General features: G+C 40.0%; 1 protein-coding gene across 10 annotated transcripts in view; it reads right to left on the bottom strand.

Moving 5' to 3' along the window:
* Positions 1 to 19,355, bottom strand: part of PLD1 (phospholipase D1) — a 274,854-nt gene that overhangs the window by 155,185 nt on the left and 100,314 nt on the right. For all 10 annotated transcript variants that reach the window (XM_027541243.1, XM_027541253.1, XM_027541220.1 and 7 more), the window contains exons 7-11: positions 15,593 to 15,651; positions 14,406 to 14,498; positions 5,567 to 5,719; positions 1,647 to 1,796; positions 860 to 943 (exon numbers count right to left, since the gene is read on the bottom strand). In XM_027541243.1, coding sequence (XP_027397044.1) covers positions 860 to 943; positions 1,647 to 1,796; positions 5,567 to 5,719; positions 14,406 to 14,498; positions 15,593 to 15,651 — 539 coding nt within the window. The remainder of the gene's footprint in view (positions 1 to 859; positions 944 to 1,646; positions 1,797 to 5,566; positions 5,720 to 14,405; positions 14,499 to 15,592; positions 15,652 to 19,355) is intronic.

Genomic DNA, 19,355 nt, shown 5'->3' with positions numbered 1-19,355 from the left:
TAATTACTCTTCTTTCCCCCCCAAACCTAGAATTAGGAGGAAATGAATTATGATGCTATTTTCATAGTTCAATAAAGATAGCATTTGGAAAGAAATAGGATAGGGAAAAATGGGGGTGGGAGGAGCATTTCAAGCAACTAAGTTCTTAGAAGGAAAACATATTTTAGACATTTTCATTTTCATTGTAGGAAATGTTAGCATCAGCAATGGGTTTTAACCATCCAGGCAGATGGGTTATTGGAACTAAAGTCATACTACAAGGCCTACACCTACTCCAGGAGTAAAATTTCCCAAGAGCTAAGTGAATTTTAGATACAAGAGACTTGCAATGGCTTTAATTAGCATTTTAACTCTCATGGATGATTTTAAAGGGGATTAGAAAGTTGAAATCTGATGCATCTCTAGAAAAGCTAACCAGGCTTAGTCATTACAAAGGATATTTTAATACTAATAGGTAAATGGAAATAGTCCAGTTTCAAAGGGACAATTCAGAGGAAGTGTACTAAGACAGACATACCAACATCATGGAAGATATCGAAGGAAGACTATTTTCCATTATCTCTACACCTATATTTGCATTGCAAAATAATCTTTACTACAATAAATATTGGTTATTTGCTTCCAAAGGGAAAACCAAAAACAAAATTGCTCAAACTAAATATTTTAACAATCTATATGGATGTGAGGTTTTTTTGAAAAGACCTTTCAGTGGAGGCTACTACAATTAATTAGTTGGGACTTTGACCAAAACATCTGTGACTACTGCTGTCTTTCTTAATGTATGATTCTAGAACAGTACAACACTGTTGTATATTCCTAAACACAGAGATCTCCAAACTCCCCAGGGACGTATACTAACCACCAGTCTGTGATAAATATTTCTTCTTTTGCCTCTTCCATTGCATTTGCCACATCTTCAAAATATCCTTTGGCATTAACATACCTGAAAGACAAGTTTTCAGTTTCATTTTTTTAACAAAAAAGATAAAAAAAGAAGTCTATCATATGGCAAAACAGGAGACGGAAGCCACTGCCTAGAATCTCTACAAAACCACCAGCTTACTTTGTATAACTGGAAACAAAAACTGAAAATACCATGTTCTGTTTGCTATGCAGGAAGTACAGTAAGTAGACAGAAGTAGGCAATCTGATTCTTTTCTGCTGAGAGAATAACAAATTGAATGCTCTCATCATTGTATGAGGTCAGATGCACTCTCCCACCCTACTGAACACACACACTATTGTTCTTCTGAGACTGAAAGCAGACCAGTTTCTAACCCATGGGTAGAATAACATGCTAAGCAAAATTTTATTTAAAAGAAATACCTACCAAGTAAATTTCTCTTTCTTAAATTATGGCTAATGACTTAAATAAGCTTTTCATTTGCATCATTAAGAAAATGAAGTTAACTTTTAAAATCAGACTTCACAATCTAAAGCTAGCTATCTAAAGTTCATTTTTAAAAAAATCATAAAAACAAAAAATGGAAAAATATTCTATGCTCAGGTAGTCCTACAAAGGCTCTTGTGAAGTATAATACATAATATTTTTTCACAGCTTCAAAAATTGATTCCAGGTGAACCTAGACCACTGTAATATTAAATGCTGTGACTATCTTCATAATCTTAGAGCAAAAAGATCTTACCATTTGGCTAAAGTGTTCCCTTGGATAGCAGCATATGATCCAAATCGATGATCTCTGAGAAAGTCGGGGCCATACTTCTGGATGAATTCTTCTATAGCCCCTCCCCACCACCGAGCATGTCTATAGCTGTTGCATTTTAAAATCAGAGTCCTTCAAAGAAAAGCAAAATGTGGAAAAGAATGGTCACTTTATGCTCTATCTCTTTAAACAATTTAAGAATTAAAATGTCCCATTTGTTTTGGTAGTGCAGCAAAGAAAATTTTAGACAAAGAGCATCCTACTGATATGAAAAAAACAGACTTTTAAATGGTTTTGTCAGTATTTAAAAATATATTCAGTGTAGCAAAATAAACTTTCAGGTTACTTATTTCCTCATTCACTTATGCAAACATGTGTAAAGGCCTAGAGCTAACTGGGCCAAGCTGTGAGGAGGAGATGGAAGAGGCATCAAGTGAGGTCCTACATCCAAGTCTTAGAAAATTGTTGGTTCCTGTAAAGGACATTTCCCTTTGGCCTACCTGGTGTCCATTCCCTCAGCCTCTGGAAATAGCCTGATCATCCCGTGCCTACTCTGGGTCTACCAAAGCCAACAAAATGGCATACTTCAGCTCCTGATTCCAAAGACTGGTTCAAGGATGATATTCATAAGCCAACTCCACCCAAAAAGTGAGAATATAATCAAGGACTTGCTCAGAAATGCAGCAGGAGACTCTTCCCCTTCCACCAAACTTGGTTTGAGTGTAAGAGGCAGCCATCTTGCTACCACCAGGAGACCAGCCTGAGGATGGAGTAGATCCCAGGCGACAGAATTGAGAAACTCCAGGAAAATGCACCTCAGTGACATAGCTGGAGCCCTGGAATCAGCCATGGTTAACATATTTGATTAATTACTTCTGATGTAACCCAGACTGCACTGGATTTTTCTGTTGCAAATGACTAAATGATTCTAAATGGTTACAGATTTGTCAGTGCTGAAAAAAAAAATTCAGAGTGGGAGATTACAAAAAGTTATTACATAACAAATGCCAAAAGAGGTGACTACCACTAAGAGGTGGAAGTGAGTTATCCAAATTTGAAGTTCAGAGAAAACAAGGTGTGGGAACTCCCTGGCAATCCAGTGGGTAGGACTCCATGCTCTCACTGCCAGAACTCCAGGTTCTATCCCAGGTCAGTGAAATAGGAATCTGTATGTCTCTGCTGCTGCTGCTACTGCTAAGTCGCTTCAGTCGTGTCCGACTCTGTGCAACCCCACAGACGACAGCCCACCAGGCTTCCTCGTCCCTGGGATTTTTCAGGCAAGAACACTGGAATGGGTTGCCATTTCCTTCTCCAAAGCATGAAAGTGAAAAGTGAAAGTGAAGTCACTCCAGTCGTGTCCGACTCTAGCGACCCCATGGACTGCAGCCTACCAGACTCCTCCATCCATGGGATTTTCTCTAGCCACTGCCAAAAGGAAAACAACAACAACAATAACAACAACAAAAACCCAGAGAAAACAAGGTATTGAAGTCAGCAGTCTCCCTGGCATTTAGGCAGAAACTTGCCCCAATAAAGGACCGGTGCTGTGAGTGAGCAGGGAGAGTTTGCTTTGGGGAGAAATGCAATGATCCTAAAATAATTATTTATAAAGATCAGGGATGTCCAAACTGGTCCCCTCGATATGTGAGAGACTGATGCTTGGCTTTTGTCTGGGGTGTAGGGAGAGGCGAGGTGAGACGTGGTGGTGCTGGGAGGAGTGAGGCATTCTCCACTGGCCGCGGCAGGCAGACACGGGGTTCTGCAGAGAGGTCACCAGGGCACAGAAAATGCCTGGGCTTGACCCAGCATGCAAGCACTGCTCCAACTGAGCTGAAATGCCTCTGAAAACCAGTTATGAGAAAAAGAAGAGATAAAGGACAAACAGAAGTCTTATCACAGGATGTGAATCAGAGGTAAGGGGGAAAAAAAAGAACCATTCCAAACATGGAGGTAGAAAGAAGAAAGGTGAAATTAAAAAATGTGTGAGGAGAGGTGTGAAGAGAACCGTCCCTAAAGAACAGAAAGACTGCTTTAGGGAGGGATTGCCAATGAAGGCAGAGAGATAAAAGGCCTCAGATTGTAAACGGAGGAATTTGGGCTTCTTTGATACAAGGAGGGGGACCACTTACACCAGGGAGGGAGCAGATGAAACCTGGGTCTGTATGGATTCATTTGGCAAGGGTGCACAAGTGAGTGATGACAGGAAATGGAGATAAGATGGCCAGTAAAGCAGCTGTCACAGCGACCAGTGAAAACTGTGGTCTGATTTCTATGGTCTTCCAGAAAACAGGAAAGTAGTACCAGGAGGGAGGTGGCTTTTTTTTTGGCTGCACTGTGTAGCTTGTCGGATTCTAGTTCCCTGATCAGGGATTGGACTCAGGCCCTTGGCAGTGAAAGCACAGAGTCCTAACCACTGAACTTCCAGAGAATTTCCAGGAGGAAGATTTAATGGCAGCATCATTATATTTCCAATAACATCCTGAACCTCCTATTGTCTAAGATTGGTAAGTTCAGCATTTTTCACACACACACACAAACACACACGCAAACATATTAGTACGAGTAGCGTATTTATATTAAATACATATATATATTTGATGTCAGTCAGTGTGTATAGAGAGAAATGTTGTTGTCATTGTTCAGCTCACTCTGTCAAGTCTGATTCTCTGAGACCCCATGGACTGTAGCATGCCAGGCTTCCCTGTCCTTCACGATCTCCCAGAGCTTGCTCAAACTCATGTCCATTGAATTGGTGATGCCATCCAACCATCTCATCCTCTGTTGTCCCCTTCTCCTCCTGCCTTCAATCTTTCCCAGCATCAGGGTCTTTTCCAAAGAGTCAGCTCTTCGTATCAGGTAGCCAAAGTATTAGAGCTTCAGTTTCAGCTCAGTCCTTTCAATGAATGCTCAGGGTTGGTTTCCTTTAGGACTGACTGGTTTGATCTCCTTGCAGTCCATGGGAGTCTCAAGAGTCTTCTCCAACACCACAGTTCAAAAACATCAGTTCTTCGGTGCTCAGCCTTCTTGATGATCAATTCTCACATCCATACATGACTACTGGAAAAACCATAGCTTTGACTATATGGACCTTTGTATATGTGTATGTATTCATATGGGCTTCCCAGGTGGCTCAGTGGTAAAGAATCTGCCTGCCAAGGAGGAGATGTGGGTTCAATCCCTTGGTCAGGAAGATCCCCTAGAGCAGGAAATGGCAACCCACTCCAGTATTCTTGCCTGGAGAATTCCATAGACAGAGGAGCCTGATGGGCTATAGTCCATGGTGTCACAAAAGAGTTGGATACAACATAGCAACTAAACAACAAAAATGTGTTCATATACATGACCCTGAACTTTATAGAGACAAATATATATATCAGAAAGAAAAAGACACACATATATTGTATAACTACAGCCTTTCAAAAGAAAAGCCTTTCACAAACTCACTAATAAAATCTATAATAAATGTACAGTTGAGTATCCTTCAAGGTATCTTTTTAAAAATCTGTATGTAAACAGAATTTTTATAATCAGATCACTGTGTACATGTTTTATTAATTAAAGGGTATCCATTTATAAAGTAAAATTCTACTTTTTAAAAACAAGAACTATTACTCCTTATCTGTTTGGTAAATTGGTATTAATGGGTAGTCAATTTTGTTAAAGCAGGCATATATTTTGTTAAAACAGGCACACAGCAATACATGGTACCATTTATTCTGACTCTTGCATATAGGATACTCTGCATCCTAAAGATATAAAAAAGTAGTTTAATTACTTTTAATTGAGGATGAGTTCTAAATAATAATTTTCTAACACCTAAATTATTTTACCTTCTTCTTCACTTAAGGTTGGGAGAAAAACTGTTTTTAGAGAAATCTTTAAAAAATCTTTCCAAATTCTACCTTGAAAGATTATCAATTCGGAGTCCATACTTCGTCTCTGTCTCCTTCCTCCCCACCTTAACTCTGAATTCTTTATCCACCAGCAAGACGAAGGCAATAGCACCACTGTCTGGTTTCATATACAGTAAAAAGGAATCTTTTACTATCAACCACCTGTAAGAAGAAGAAAACACATATTTTTGAAGTTGTACTGAATTATTGAAACGAAGGGAACAAGTTATTACGACAAGTTTGAAGTAAGCATTCTAGCAGACAGTAAACATAATTTTGTCTTTTACACAGGGGTCTATTTTTTAAAACATGAAAACACTATGAAACAGAAAAACAAACAAAAATCTTCCTATTATGTTTCCCTGAGAAGTACTGGCACCAAGCAATTCAAGACAATTCAATAATGTCCCTGATGTGGGTGGGCAGTGCTCACAGGATGGACAGCAGGAACCAAAGCTGTTGGAAAATGGGGTGGGTTAATGTTTGCCAAAATAAACCATCACAGAAGAGGCAACTGAGTCTCTGAGTAAGTAAAAATTCCCCTTAAAAAAATTTAATAAACATCCAATACTCTGCATATTGTTCATTTCAAATTATTGGTGGCTTAAGGACCATTAATCGGAGAAGGCAATGGCACCCCACTCCAGTACTCTTGCCCGGAAAATCCCATGGACGGAGGAGCCTGGTAGGCTGCAGTCCATGGGGTCGCTAAGAGTCAGACACGACTGAGTGACTTCACTTTCACTTTTCACTTTCATGCATTGGAGGAGGAAATGGCAACCCACTCCAGTGTTCTTGCCTGGAGAATCCCAGGGACTGGGGAGCCTGCTGGGCTGCCATCTATGGGGTCGCAAAGAGTCGGACACGACTGAATCGATTTAGCAGCAGCAGCAGCAGCAAGGACCATTAATAAATGATGCTCAGTGGAACATAATCTCTCAAAAGTATATCTGCAATCAATTCAAATATATATTTAAGAGCTTCATGATGGAAAAGTACAGTGATAAACTGGGAGTTAGAGCAGAGGTAGAAATGGCACGAAGATAAATCAGACATGTTTTCAAAGGAACTTATTAGGCTGGTGGGGCACAATAACAATGCTAGGCTGAATGGGATAGGTGTTAAAGGAGGAAAGCAAAAAGAGATGTGTGTAAGGAAGGGGTCCTCAGTTCTAAGAGAAAGGGCTAGTGGCATTTCTCAAAAAAGTGTTGTCTGAGCAAAACCAGGAAGGAGCCCAACAAGCAGAGCCCGAAGAGGTAGTCCAGGTATATATACATCCACATGGAGGGAAGAGTTAGCAAAGGCACCAAGGCTGGGAATGCTGCCTGTATTGGGGGACGGCCTGGGGAGGCCAGGGTTTCCGGAAGTGTAGCAGATGAGGTGTGGGGAGTGGGGTAGGAGCCTGGCAAAGGCCACATTGAGGAGAGTCTGAAGGCCATGTAGGTAATGTCATCGTCACCTGCAATTGTGTAGTGGTGAAATGAATTGGTCAATAATTAAAGAAACGAACAATGGGAATATTATATCACGTATTAGGCAACATAAAGCACGTTATGAAATAGGTAAGGCCAGAATACCTGAACATAAATGAACAAATATTGTAAATGTAATATGTGACGTCAGAAGTTAAAGGAAACCTATAACAAATTATTACTGAAATTGCTAACCACATTACATTTTAGTGGCTCTCTAGTTTGGGATTTAATGTAGACAATCTACATTGATTTCCACATGGTTTCATTTCACTTGTTTTTTTACTATACAGGCTGTCTCCTTTCCAATTAAAGGGGGGTGGGATGGATTTAGGATAACACAGTAAAGGTCATACATGTGTTACAATTAACAAAAGGGAAAATATCAAGGTCAGAGAAAGCAAATATCTAACCACAACACTAATATAATTATGGTGATGGCACACCAATGTGGGTTTGAGCTTCCTGGTTTTTCTTATCAAATGAATAAATTAAGGAAATAAAGAAGTCACCCAACAAAAAGATAAATTCCAAAGAAAGTTTCTCACTTGGAACCTTACATAAAGCAACTGAACAATATTAATGGATAACACTCTCAATAGTTTTCAGAAAATGCAGAAATTCATGTTTTATAAGAATTCTCTTAACACTGCTGAATGTCACTGCCAAGGCCATGATATCAAATAGAAACTCAGTCATTCTGATGGGGCTGAGTTATGAGTTACGTATAACTACTTGTTGATGAAAAGTCGGTCAAGGCTTAAAGATCATATATCTGTTAAAGGTCCTTCTTTAGCTATGATCCCTTGTCCCAGCCTGACTTTCTATGTAAGCTAGAGAGCAGATGGCAGGGCACAGGCCCAGAGCAGCAGTGTTGCTGACCAGGAAGGAGCCACAGGCTTTGAAAACCACAGCTGGTGGGTTTGTCAAACTGACAAAGAAAAGTCAAACGTACCGGACTTGGGGACTTGCCTAGAAGTCAAGGTCCCCTGAATGGCATCAGAGCCAGCTCTAGCCAGAGCTCCACACCAGACACAACAGTGAGGGATGAAGAAATACAGAAGTGTTTAATAGTGACTGCTGGATTTTGAAATCTGAAGGCAAAAGAGAATGGTTTCTGTTTTGACGATGATGAGTTGTTCTCTGTAACAGTTATTAGATATAAGGTGAATTGATGCCAGGCCTTAGTTTAAAGCTTTTCTTAACTATACCATTCATTAACCTTTTCTTGTTTCTCCTCTTTGTCTCTTTTGTCAAAAGATTTTTTTCTCTAACAGGAGGATATGCATCAAGAAAGGAATTCGCCAAGCAGCCTTCTGGGAGTCAGCACCTGCTGCTGCTGCTAAGTCGCTTCAGTCGTGTCCGACTCTGTGCGACCCCATAGACGGCAGCCCACCAGGCTCTGCCATCCCTGGGATTCTCCAGACTAGAACACTGGAGTGGGTTGCCATTTCCTTTTCCAGTGCATGAAGTGAAAAGTGAAAGGGAAGTCGCTCAGTCATGTCCGACTCTTAGCAACCCCATGGACTGCAGCCTACCAGGCTCCTCCGTCTGTGGGATTTTCCAGGCAAGAGTACTGGAGTGGGGTGCCATTGCCTTCTCGACAGCACCTGCTGCTCAGGGATTAAGTGTCTGCTTGAAGTCAGCCTCCCTGGCTCCAGTTTTGGTTCTGTCACTTGCCCTTTTCTGTGAACTGGGGTAATTGAGCCTGAGGTCTAAATCCATAAAACGAGGATAGGAGTAATGTCCAGCTCATAAGTATTTTTGAGGATTCACTGAGATGACTTAAGGATGTTGCTTAGCACAATGCCTGGAGCCAATAAATGTGAGCTTTTATGAATTCTCTTGTTCTATACCAGGTGAGATTATGGTCTGTTCTAACAAGATGTGACCTGTTCTACTACAAACTGTGTCATTAAAATGCAGATAGAGCCACCTAAGTCACACATCACCTTCTCAGCCTCATCTCATACTCCTCCTTCTCACCACGTTGGTCTCACTGGTCCTGAGACTTGCTACCTTGTTCTCTGGGCTTCTACATTTGCTCTTCCTCACTTAGAAATTATTTCTTCCAGATCCTCCCATGAGCAGTCCCTGCCTGTCAATCAATCTTTCGCTTAAATATTTCTCCACTGGAAGGTTTTCCTGGGCTCCCAGCCCACTCGCCTCTGCATCCTGTTTCGCTTCTTCCTAGCACTTATCACTGTCTGGAACTGTTTATTCGTCTGCTTGTTTCTTGTCTTTCCTTTACTAGAAAGTGAGATCCTTGAGAACAGGGAATGTGTATCATGTCCACTGGTATCTCCCCAGGGCCCAGACAAGTTCTTCAGGCAAAGCAACACTCTTGCCTGAATAACAGCTGCACAAATAGATCCTGGAGCATAAATAAAATCATTTAGACACGGTGACTGTCTAAAAATTGTAATTCTTGGTATAGTTCATAGTTTAGTAAATGCTAAATTTATTTCTTATAAATTATCTCTTAAGATATTATTTGAGATAAGAAACTTATCATTGAGCCCATCAATATGATGTGCTGTTTAAGCAGATGTTTTAAATTGAGGGAAGAAAGGCTTGCTGTGTTTGCCAGCAGAACAGAAGAAATGTTTTTTTTTTTTTCCTTTTCTTCATACTTGTGCCTGAGACTTGGTTGAAAGTTTGATGGCCTTGTTTGCCTTATGTCAGTTTGTCAATACAGAATATACAAAATGATCAGAATCTTTTTTTTAAAATGGATACAAAAATTTAAAAAAGAGATATGATCAAGTGTTGCCCTTAAAAGTAACTCTCATTTAGACACCAATAGTCTTCTAGTGTGGAGAAGGCAATGGCACCCCACTCCAGTACTCTTGCCTGGAAAATCCCATGGACGGAGGAGCCTGGTAGGCTGCAGTCCATGGGGTCGCTAAGAGTCAGACACGACTGAGCAACTTCACTTTCACTTTTCACTTTCATGCATTGGAGAAGGAAATGGCAACCCACTCCAGTGTTCTAGTCTGGAGAATCCCAGGGATGGCAGAGCCTGGTGGGCTGCCGTCTGTGGGGTCGCACAGAGTCAGACACGACTGAACCGACTTAGCAGCAGCAGCAGTCTTCTAGTGTGGAAAATTTTCCAAACAAAATTTGTCAGCTACATCTTATCATTTTTGTTTGGTACTGACATTTTATACCCCATGAATGTAACTCAGAAAATACTTATTAATATGGAACCAAGGCTTCAATTTTCATGGAAAGATTTATACAAATTAAAATGAAGAGACATTTTATTCTAGGGAAGATCATATCTTTTTAGATTGTCCTGGTTGAAGTCTGATATGTATGTTCAGTCACTTCAGTTGTGTCCCACTCTTTGCAACACCATGGACTGTAGCCCACCAGGCTCCTCTGTCCATGTGATTCTCCAGGCAAAAATACTGGAGTGGGTTGTCATGCCCTCCTCCAGGGGACCTTCCTGACCCAGGGATTGAACTCACATCTCGTGTGTCTTCTGCATTGTAGGCAGATTCTTTACCCACTGAGCCACCAGGAAGACTGAAATCTGATATTATCAGACTTTAAAAAGTGGGGGAGGTATATTTCCTTTATATAACAAAGCCTCCCCCTTCTACCTTTTTGGGCTGCTCTTTCTCACAGAGGTTACAACTCAAGGTCAGTTCCTTGACTTCTGTAGCTAAAGCCTCTGTCTGAAGTCCTCATGTCCCTGACTGTCCCATCACCTTCTTTTTCTTTCAAAGCTCTGATAAACACTTGTGCTAAAGTCATTCACCCTGCTTGTCAGCTTCTCCACTGTCTGTGATCTCCTCCAATAGTGCTCTGTGAGGGCAGGGGCATGGCCTGGTTCACCACTGTTCTCACAGTGGCTAGAACACAGCCTGGCAAACATTAGGTGCTCAATAAATGACAAAATGGACCAGATCCAGGCTTCCATTTCTTGAGTAGATGTCTTAGGTTGGGTTGCTCTAGAAGTCAACTCTGAGACACGGATAGACGTGAAAGCGGTTTGTAAAGTTACTTATTAGGGAGCTTAGTAGGAAGCAGAGGAAGGGAAGGACAGGAAGCAAGAGCAGGAAGGGAGCCATCGAGGATGTGTTTTCATGCACTGGATTGTGGGCAGCTGTGCTGCAAATCTTCCAGGGAACCTCGGGAGACAGTGCAGAGTTTGCTGGTGAATCACCCTACCTGAGGGGTGAGGGGGCTGGACTCCCACCAGCTCTTGGCTGAAGGTTGTTCCTAGGGCCTGCGAATGCCTCCAGCCTACTCTGCTCAGGCAATCCAGAGCAAGTCTTCAGTCAAAGACTTACCAGTGCTTGCAGCCCAAAATCCATACCTAACACTTAGTAGCAACCTTAGGCAAAGCTGATGACCGGGGAGTAGGCAAGAGGAATTAGTGCCAGGGCCCCAGTGGTTTGGAGGTCCTGCCTCCCCGAGAGGCATGGTATGGCGCAGGAAGCAAGAGTAGGAAGTGAAAGTGTTGGTCGCTTAGTCGTGTCCGACTCTCTGTGACCCCATGGGCTGGAGCCTGCCAGGCTCCTCTGTCTGTGGAATTCTCCAGGCAAGAATATTGGAGTGGGCTGCCATTTCCTTTTCCAGGGGGTCTTCCTGACCCAGGGATAGAACTCAGGTCTCCTGCACTGCAGGCAGATTCTTTCCCAGGGAAGTTCATAAGGGCAGGAGCATAAGGCTGGCTTAGGCTCTGGTCCTCTCCTGGCTTGGCACTCAGTGTTCCCCAGGGTTCTGTACCACTGCAGGTAGGAGAGGATGGGAAGCTACTTCAAGTGGGAATCTCTGCATTTCCTGTGATGTTACTTATACCCCAAGTTTCTGGGGACATTTAAATAAATTACAGAAGTTTATTTGAAAACAAATATTGTCTAGTCTACTAGTCCCGTTTATTGTAGTTAAAAAAATCTTTTGTTTTTTTGTAATATAGAAATTCTCAACTTCCTCTAGCTTAATCTCTTCATCTTTCCCTTGTAATTTCTTCTATTCTTTAAAAACCCAGAAAATAATAAACCAATCTAATGGTATTTTTGGTTGGCAATGTATCTGAAATACACGTTTAAAGATCCTAGTTTTAAGCTTATATATCTTCAACTCACACATAACTTAATTTCCTCTTTACACATGAGTTCATATTTTTTTCAAGGTTAGAAAAATTACAAACATCTCTTAATAGTTTTAAAAATTCCAGTAAATTATTATTGGAACAAATAGCTGTTGTCTATTATGTTAAAAATGTTGTCATAGATGCTTTGAGGAACAAATAAGAATGAGATAAGAATACTCCTCTATAAGGAGTCTTTAGTTGGACAGGACATAGGACAAGAATTAAAGTTTTCTGTCTATATCACACTTACCATAATATACATCCTCACAAATATAACTCTAAAATTACCCCTGAACACTACCATTTTTTTGTTTATTTTTTTATGTATGGTTTAGTGGGTCTTAGTGTATTTTAGTTTACTATATTTGTAAATTTGTATGCTATCATCATTAATATATAATTCCAGAATATTTTCATCACTCCAAAAGAATTCCACATCCAAATGCAAACTAGTACAGCCACTATGGAGAACAGTGTGGAGATTCCTTAAAAAACTGGAAATAAAACTGACATACGACCCAGCAATCCCATTGCTGGGCATACATACTGAGGAAACCAGAATTGAAAGAGACACGTGTACCCCAATGTTCATCAAAGCACTGTTTACAATAGCCAGGACATGGAAGCAACCTAGATGTCCATCAGCAGATGAATGGATAAGAAAGCTGGGGTACATACACACAATGGAGTATTACTCAGCCATTAAAAAGAATACATTTGAATCAGTTCTAATGAGGTGGATGAAACTGGAGCCTATTGTACAGAGCAAAGTAAGTCAGAAAGAAAAACACCAATACAGTATACTAACGCATATATATGGAATTTAGAAAGATGGTAACAATGACCCTATATGTAAGACAGCAAGAGAGACACAGACATAAAGAACAGACTTTTGGACTCTGTAGGAGAAGGTGAGGGTGGGATGATTTGAGAGAATAGCATTGAAACATGTATATTTTACCATATATGAAATAGATCACCAGTCCAAGTTTGATGCATGAAACAGGGCACTCAAAGCCAGTGCACTGGGACAACCCGGAGGGGTGGGAGGGGGAGGGAGGTGGGAGGGGGTTCAGGATGGGGGACACGTGTACACCCGTGGCTGATTCACATTAATGTATGGCAAGAACCACTACAATATTGTAAAGTAATTAGCCTCTGATTAAAACAAATAAATTAATTAAAAAAAAAAGAATTCTACACCCAGTAGTAGTAACTCCCCATTCCCCTTGTGCCACAGCCCTTGGAAACCATGAATGTACTTTGTTTCTACAGATTTACTTATTCTAAACCTTTCATGCAAATGGAATCATATAATATGTAACCTTCTGTAGCTGTTTCTTTTTCACTTAGTGTAATGTTTCCAAGGTTAATTCGTATTACAACATTTATCAGTCTTTCATTTCTTTTTTTCATTAAAATTAAAAAATATTCAAATATAATTTAAAACCCATATAATTCACCCCTTGAAAATGTACAATTTAGTGGTTTTAATGTATTCACAAATTTTGCAACCATCATGGTCATCTAATTCCAGATATTTTCCAGAAGAGAAATCCCACACCCTTTAGTATTCTTCATTCCTTTTTGTGGCCAAATAATATTCCATCTTAGGGCTGTAGCATATTTTGGTTAACCACTCATCAGGGGATGGACATTTGGGCTTTTTACACTTTTTGGCTACTCTGAATAATGCTGCTATGAACATTCATGAATAAGTTTTAATGGAGATATATTTGTTCAGTTCTGTTTGGAAATATCTGGGGTATGTGGTAACTGTATGTTTAACATTTTGAGGAACTGCCACCCTGTTTTCCAAACTGGCTGTATCATTTTACATGATGCACCAGCAATATGAAGGTTCTAATTTTTCTACAGCCTTGACAACACTTGCTATTGTCCAGTTTGCTTATCACAGCCATCCTGGTGGCTATGGAGTCGTAGATTACTGTGGTTTTGATTTATCTTCCCCTAATGACTATTGATGTTAAGCATAATGACTGGTGCTAATTGGCCACTGTCTATGTTCCCTGGCTGACCAATTTTTGAATCCTATGGCCCATTGGGTTTTTATCTATGTAATTGGCATACTCTGCCTACAAATGCAATTTTGAGTAGAGTATTTAAATAGAGCTGAAACCTGGAACTTAAAAATAATTTAACATTTGCTCTGCCATGACTTTCAAAGATTTATAATTGAAAACTAGAATATAAAAACTCCCCCAATACTCAGTTTATTAAGACAAACACACAAACTCTCAAGTCTCACCTTTTTGCCCACCGATAGCAGGCTCTTCCCTGGCCACAGCAATTCAGGCCTGGTATTCTGTGTCCTCCGGATCTTTTCATTATCATACCTTCTCTGAAAGAGACATCGAGTTAACCCATCATCTTTAAACTTCCAGCTCACACTTAGCTGATATAGCCTCATAACTGGGAACTAAATAAACTGTTCTGTTCTTCCATGCCCTACCGCTCTACGTTTTCTGCTTGCACTGTCAAATAGATCACTGCTATGTTTACTAGGCTCAGAACTCCAAAGCCAGTCTTTAAAAGCACCTGGTGGATGTAGGCCTGTTGGCGCAGGGGACAGCATACTGCACACACAGCAGGACCTAAGCATCCCGGCTTCTGGCTCTAAATGCTGAGCATTCTCCCAGCCACCATGACAGCCTGAAAAAGACCCCACATGTTGCCAAATGCCGGCACGGGGGAGGTTCATCTGCTATGGAGATCATTGAGAATGCTCATCCACAGATTCCAGGGTATTTCTGCATCCCTTCACCTACAGTTCTAGGACCAACTCATGTCAAAGAAGTAAAGCAAAGCTATTACTTCAGAAGGAGAAATATCCTAACTCTGAAAGATGTGAAAAGAAAAAACAATAATAATGGCCAACCAACCAAACAAAAAAAATATTAAAAGAACTACCAACAATGTTCTTGACTAGAAAAGTTAAACTCTTTGTAAGCTCTCATATCATGAAGGATGTACTCAGTCGCTCAGTTGTGGCCAGCTCTTTGCTACCCCATGGACTGTAGCCCATCAGAAGATAATCATTAAGGATATTTCAATCTTGTTACATAACATACATTTTACACAGCATTACTTTTAGTCAATAAAATAAATGGTAAATAGCTAACTTTTAAATGTGATAAAGAAGGGATCTTGTATATTTGATTTTTAATGCATTCTCGCACACATCATATTTGTTATCTCTGTAAACACCCACTACTGTGGGGTAAGAGGAGAAGGAGTGTGGAGCAGTTGGCACCTTTGTTTAATGTAGCAAGATATTCTGTTTTGTATAAATAGGCCCCTCAGTTGCTTTGACTCTGCTGGGAAGAAAACAGTGAAGCCAGGGGAGCTCCATCACCCTGGTACACCAATAAATCAAAAGCTACAATGCTCATCAACTTTTCATACTTCTCCTTAGAGATCAATACTGAAACTTACATGCCCTTTGGTCCCAAATCATGGATGAAAGACAGCTGGCTTATATCAAGAAATTCTGTCTGAAAAGAGGCCCAAAATCCATATGTTAGATAGCAAAAAAAGAAGAGGAAAAATTCAAGCATTCAAAAAATATTATGTACCTCCATGTATAAGCACATCTGGGGTACTCTACAGATTATACAGATCACAATGGCATTGCCCTGAAAAAGTATTTTTTAGAAGGATATACACAATTAAAACACAATCAAGATAGTGACGTGTGTTCTAAGATGTAGAGACAAAATGCTCAAGAAGGTCATGGTGAGACCTGCCAACAATAGCAGACCATGTCAATAACAGGCTTAATAGAAAATCAAAGACAAAAAGATACACTCCTGGCATTAGGAGGCAGAGGAGAGACCAGACACAGAACACACTCCACATCAATCAAGTTCTGTGGGAAGAACTGTAACAGTTACATGTGAAAGTATTTATTAATAGAGATACAGGGAGAGGATGACTGCTTCCTAACTAATGGGACATCACAGAGGAAATGGCCTTTGATCTGGGCTTATAAATGGGATTAATAAAATGAACTATAACAATTTTCCTTTGAAGTTTTGTTTATGTGATTGTGACTGCCTAATATTAACCTTGTAAGAAAAAATTACACATCTCTCAAAGCTGTCAGTACTGTGAGGTCCAATTGATTTTCTTTCTTAGGGTGATTGGAAGAAGTTTTTAAAATTCAAAAGGATTTAAATATCTTTAAAAACTTCAGATCAAACATATTCTCACATAGCACTTTTTATAAGGATTTTGAAAGTCAAGGTCTTTATATTTTATTTCTTATATCAAACATGGTGATTCGATACCATACATTTTAAAATTCTGATTTGTGGAAATGTATTCTAATTGGAAAATATAGAAATACATAGGTTATTAGAAATGATATTACAGACTTTAAGCCATAGAATTCGAAATGTCTTGAAATCCTAAGCCAGAATTTCTCATTTTATCTCTAGGGAGCAGAGAGAAAAATACTAATCCTAGTTTATACTGGAAGAAACTTCTCCAGAGGTGTAACTAATTTATGCAAAGTCAGAGACTAGCTGAACAGAAGAATAGGAAATGAAAAGCAAAAATCAGGGAAACCATTCATCTAATACTTGGATATTTTCTTATGCACATATAGCTATTATCAAATCATTGACAACAGGAATATTATTTGAAATAATTCAGAAACAGTAACTTCAGAATATCATACAAAAGTTGCTAAATGTAGAGAATTTCATCTAAATAAAAAAACACACATTAGCAATGTGGAAAATTTAAAGCTGTGTATTAAGAAAAAAATTCAAATTTATCCTAATGTTTTACTAAAGAGAAATTTGAATAAAGAACTAGTGCTATTACATAGGGAAAAAATCCTTGGCAATAAATATCCTAATATAGATTTATGGGATTGAAAACAAATGTGACCAGGTCAATTTAGAAACAAACCTAAATAATACAATTTGAAATTTAACAAACATTGTATTGTCCAGATGTCTCAATGCCTCTTCAGTGATAAAAATTTCATTCTCAACTTGAGCAAGCAAATCTCAGGAATAAGAATTTAGTGATTAATTTAGTCTGACAATATTCCATTGGGCTATTGATCTCTAAATAATGTACTAATCAATATCCTTTGTCTTTCCAAAGGAACTTGTTAAATTTAAATTCTAGGAAAATAGGGGACCAAAGGGTTCCCATGCCAAAGGACAAGCAACAAACCCAGGAGATAATAATATCTCAAAATTTCTGGGGCTTGTAAAAATATAAATTAATTATATATGATTATATTAAAATGATTTTAATACTTCTATATGCTTTTTGCAGACAGAAATTTGAATATGTCTCACAATTATCAAAAGAGACACACGGATGCCAATCTAATTTCACAAGTATCAGGCAGAGCCCTGCAAGCTAGTCTCCAAGTCAGATTATCATTAGTGTGAGAGGAAAATAATGTTCAGACAGATCCTATGCTTGAAGCCTTTTGGAGAATACTGCTACTGGGGAGAATAATCTAAGTAGCCCTTAAAAATGAGGGAGTTCCCTGGCAGTCCAGTGTTTAGGACTTGGCGCTTTCACTGTTGGGGCCCTGGATTCAATTCCTCGTAGGGGAACTAAGGTCCTGCAAGCCATGAGGCATGGCCAAAAAACAAAATTGAATAAATATATGTTACTTCTCATTTTTTTTTATCAGTTGTAACTAGGTTTCCCTTTCCAAAGGAAATGTTTAGAAGACACTCTGGACTATCTAAATACAACATGGCTCAGCTTTTAAAAGATTTTTATGATTGGAAAGGAAGTTAATATGAACATTTGAATACAAGTAAACATTTAAATTGCCTGGAGAATCCCAGGGATGGGGGAGCCTGGTGGGCTGCCGTCTATGGGGTCGCACAGAGTTGGACACAACTGAAGCGACTTAGCAGCAGTAGCAGCAAACATTTAAAAATCAACATTAGACTCCCATTTTTAGTAATAATAGAAGTAACATTCTTATTCATTATGTTTTTTCAAAGAAGCACATTCCTGAGTTCTAGAAGGGAAGAAATATTTCCCATCAGCCTTCTCTTGAGAGTCTCTGGTTGAACCCAAATTGCTGGCTTCCCTGGGAAAACTCTTCTTCAGGATTGTGAAACCACAGAAGCTCCTCTAAGACCATCAAATGTCACAGTGTACGCTGCTGCAGAAGGTTTTCCAGTCCCAGGTCATTTGTGTGTAAAGGGGACCAGCTGGGTGCATGCCCTGCCCGTCTCCAAATAACAGAGGCAGGCATCTATAGGGCAGCAAGAAAACTCCGGAGAGTCAAGGCACTCTTGCTTCCTTTCCTAAATACAGAGGGCTTCGCTCTTTCTGTTCACCTGTTCATGCCATTCTCTAAACCAGAGGCCGGATCATACCTGCACCTACTCTGAAATTCTGCATATATACCATATACACATGGTCACGCTCCACAGTAGTACAGTTTTACATACACAGGTGCAAACTCTAACAATCCAGTGCCCTCTCAATGATCTGAACCTTTGGATAACTGAAGCTAACCCTTTAAATACCTAACCCCACCTTCAAGGGCCTCTGAAGGCAGAGCTCATTGTTTTCTGATGCCTTCTGTAAAGCCCACTTCCTCCTGCTTGCCAGTTAAGTGCCTCCCAAACATAACCTCTGCAGTTGTTTCTAAGCCCCACCACCTCTCCTCTCTTTTCTCAGAATTCTCGAGTTTTTCCTCTCCTTAGCGTTTCCCATGCTTCTCACTTTCACATGAAAAGACAGGCCTGTTACAGGCATCACAGGCCAGTCAGATGGTAATTACAGTACAATCTTTGGGTATTCAACTCTGTTCAACTGTCTTCATCACTTACTGCTGCTGCTGCTGCTAAGTCACTTCAGTCGTGTCTGACTCTATGCAACCCCAGAGACGGCAGCCCATCAGGCTCCACCGTCCCTGGGATTCTCCAGGCAAGAATACTGGAGTGGGTTGCCATTTCCTTCTCCAATGCATGAAAATGAAAAGTGAAAGTGAAGTCATTCAGTCGTTCCCGACTCTTAGCGACCCCATGGACTGCAGCCTACCAGGCTCCTCTGTCCATGGATTTTCCAGGCAAGAGTACTGGAGTGGGGTGCCATTGTCTTCTCTGACTTACTACTCAATGTTTTTTTTCTTCAGTGTTAGAAATGCATTTTGACATTTTCTCCTCTGAAAGCCTGAGGAGTGAAGAAGGTTGATTTCTAG

Source organism: Bos indicus x Bos taurus, chromosome 1, assembly GCF_003369695.1.
Source record: "Bos indicus x Bos taurus breed Angus x Brahman F1 hybrid chromosome 1, Bos_hybrid_MaternalHap_v2.0, whole genome shotgun sequence".
Lineage (NCBI taxonomy): Eukaryota > Metazoa > Chordata > Mammalia > Artiodactyla > Bovidae > Bos > Bos indicus x Bos taurus.
The sequence above is the reverse complement of the archived record's forward strand: the minus strand, read 5'-3'. Positions and strand labels throughout refer to the sequence as shown.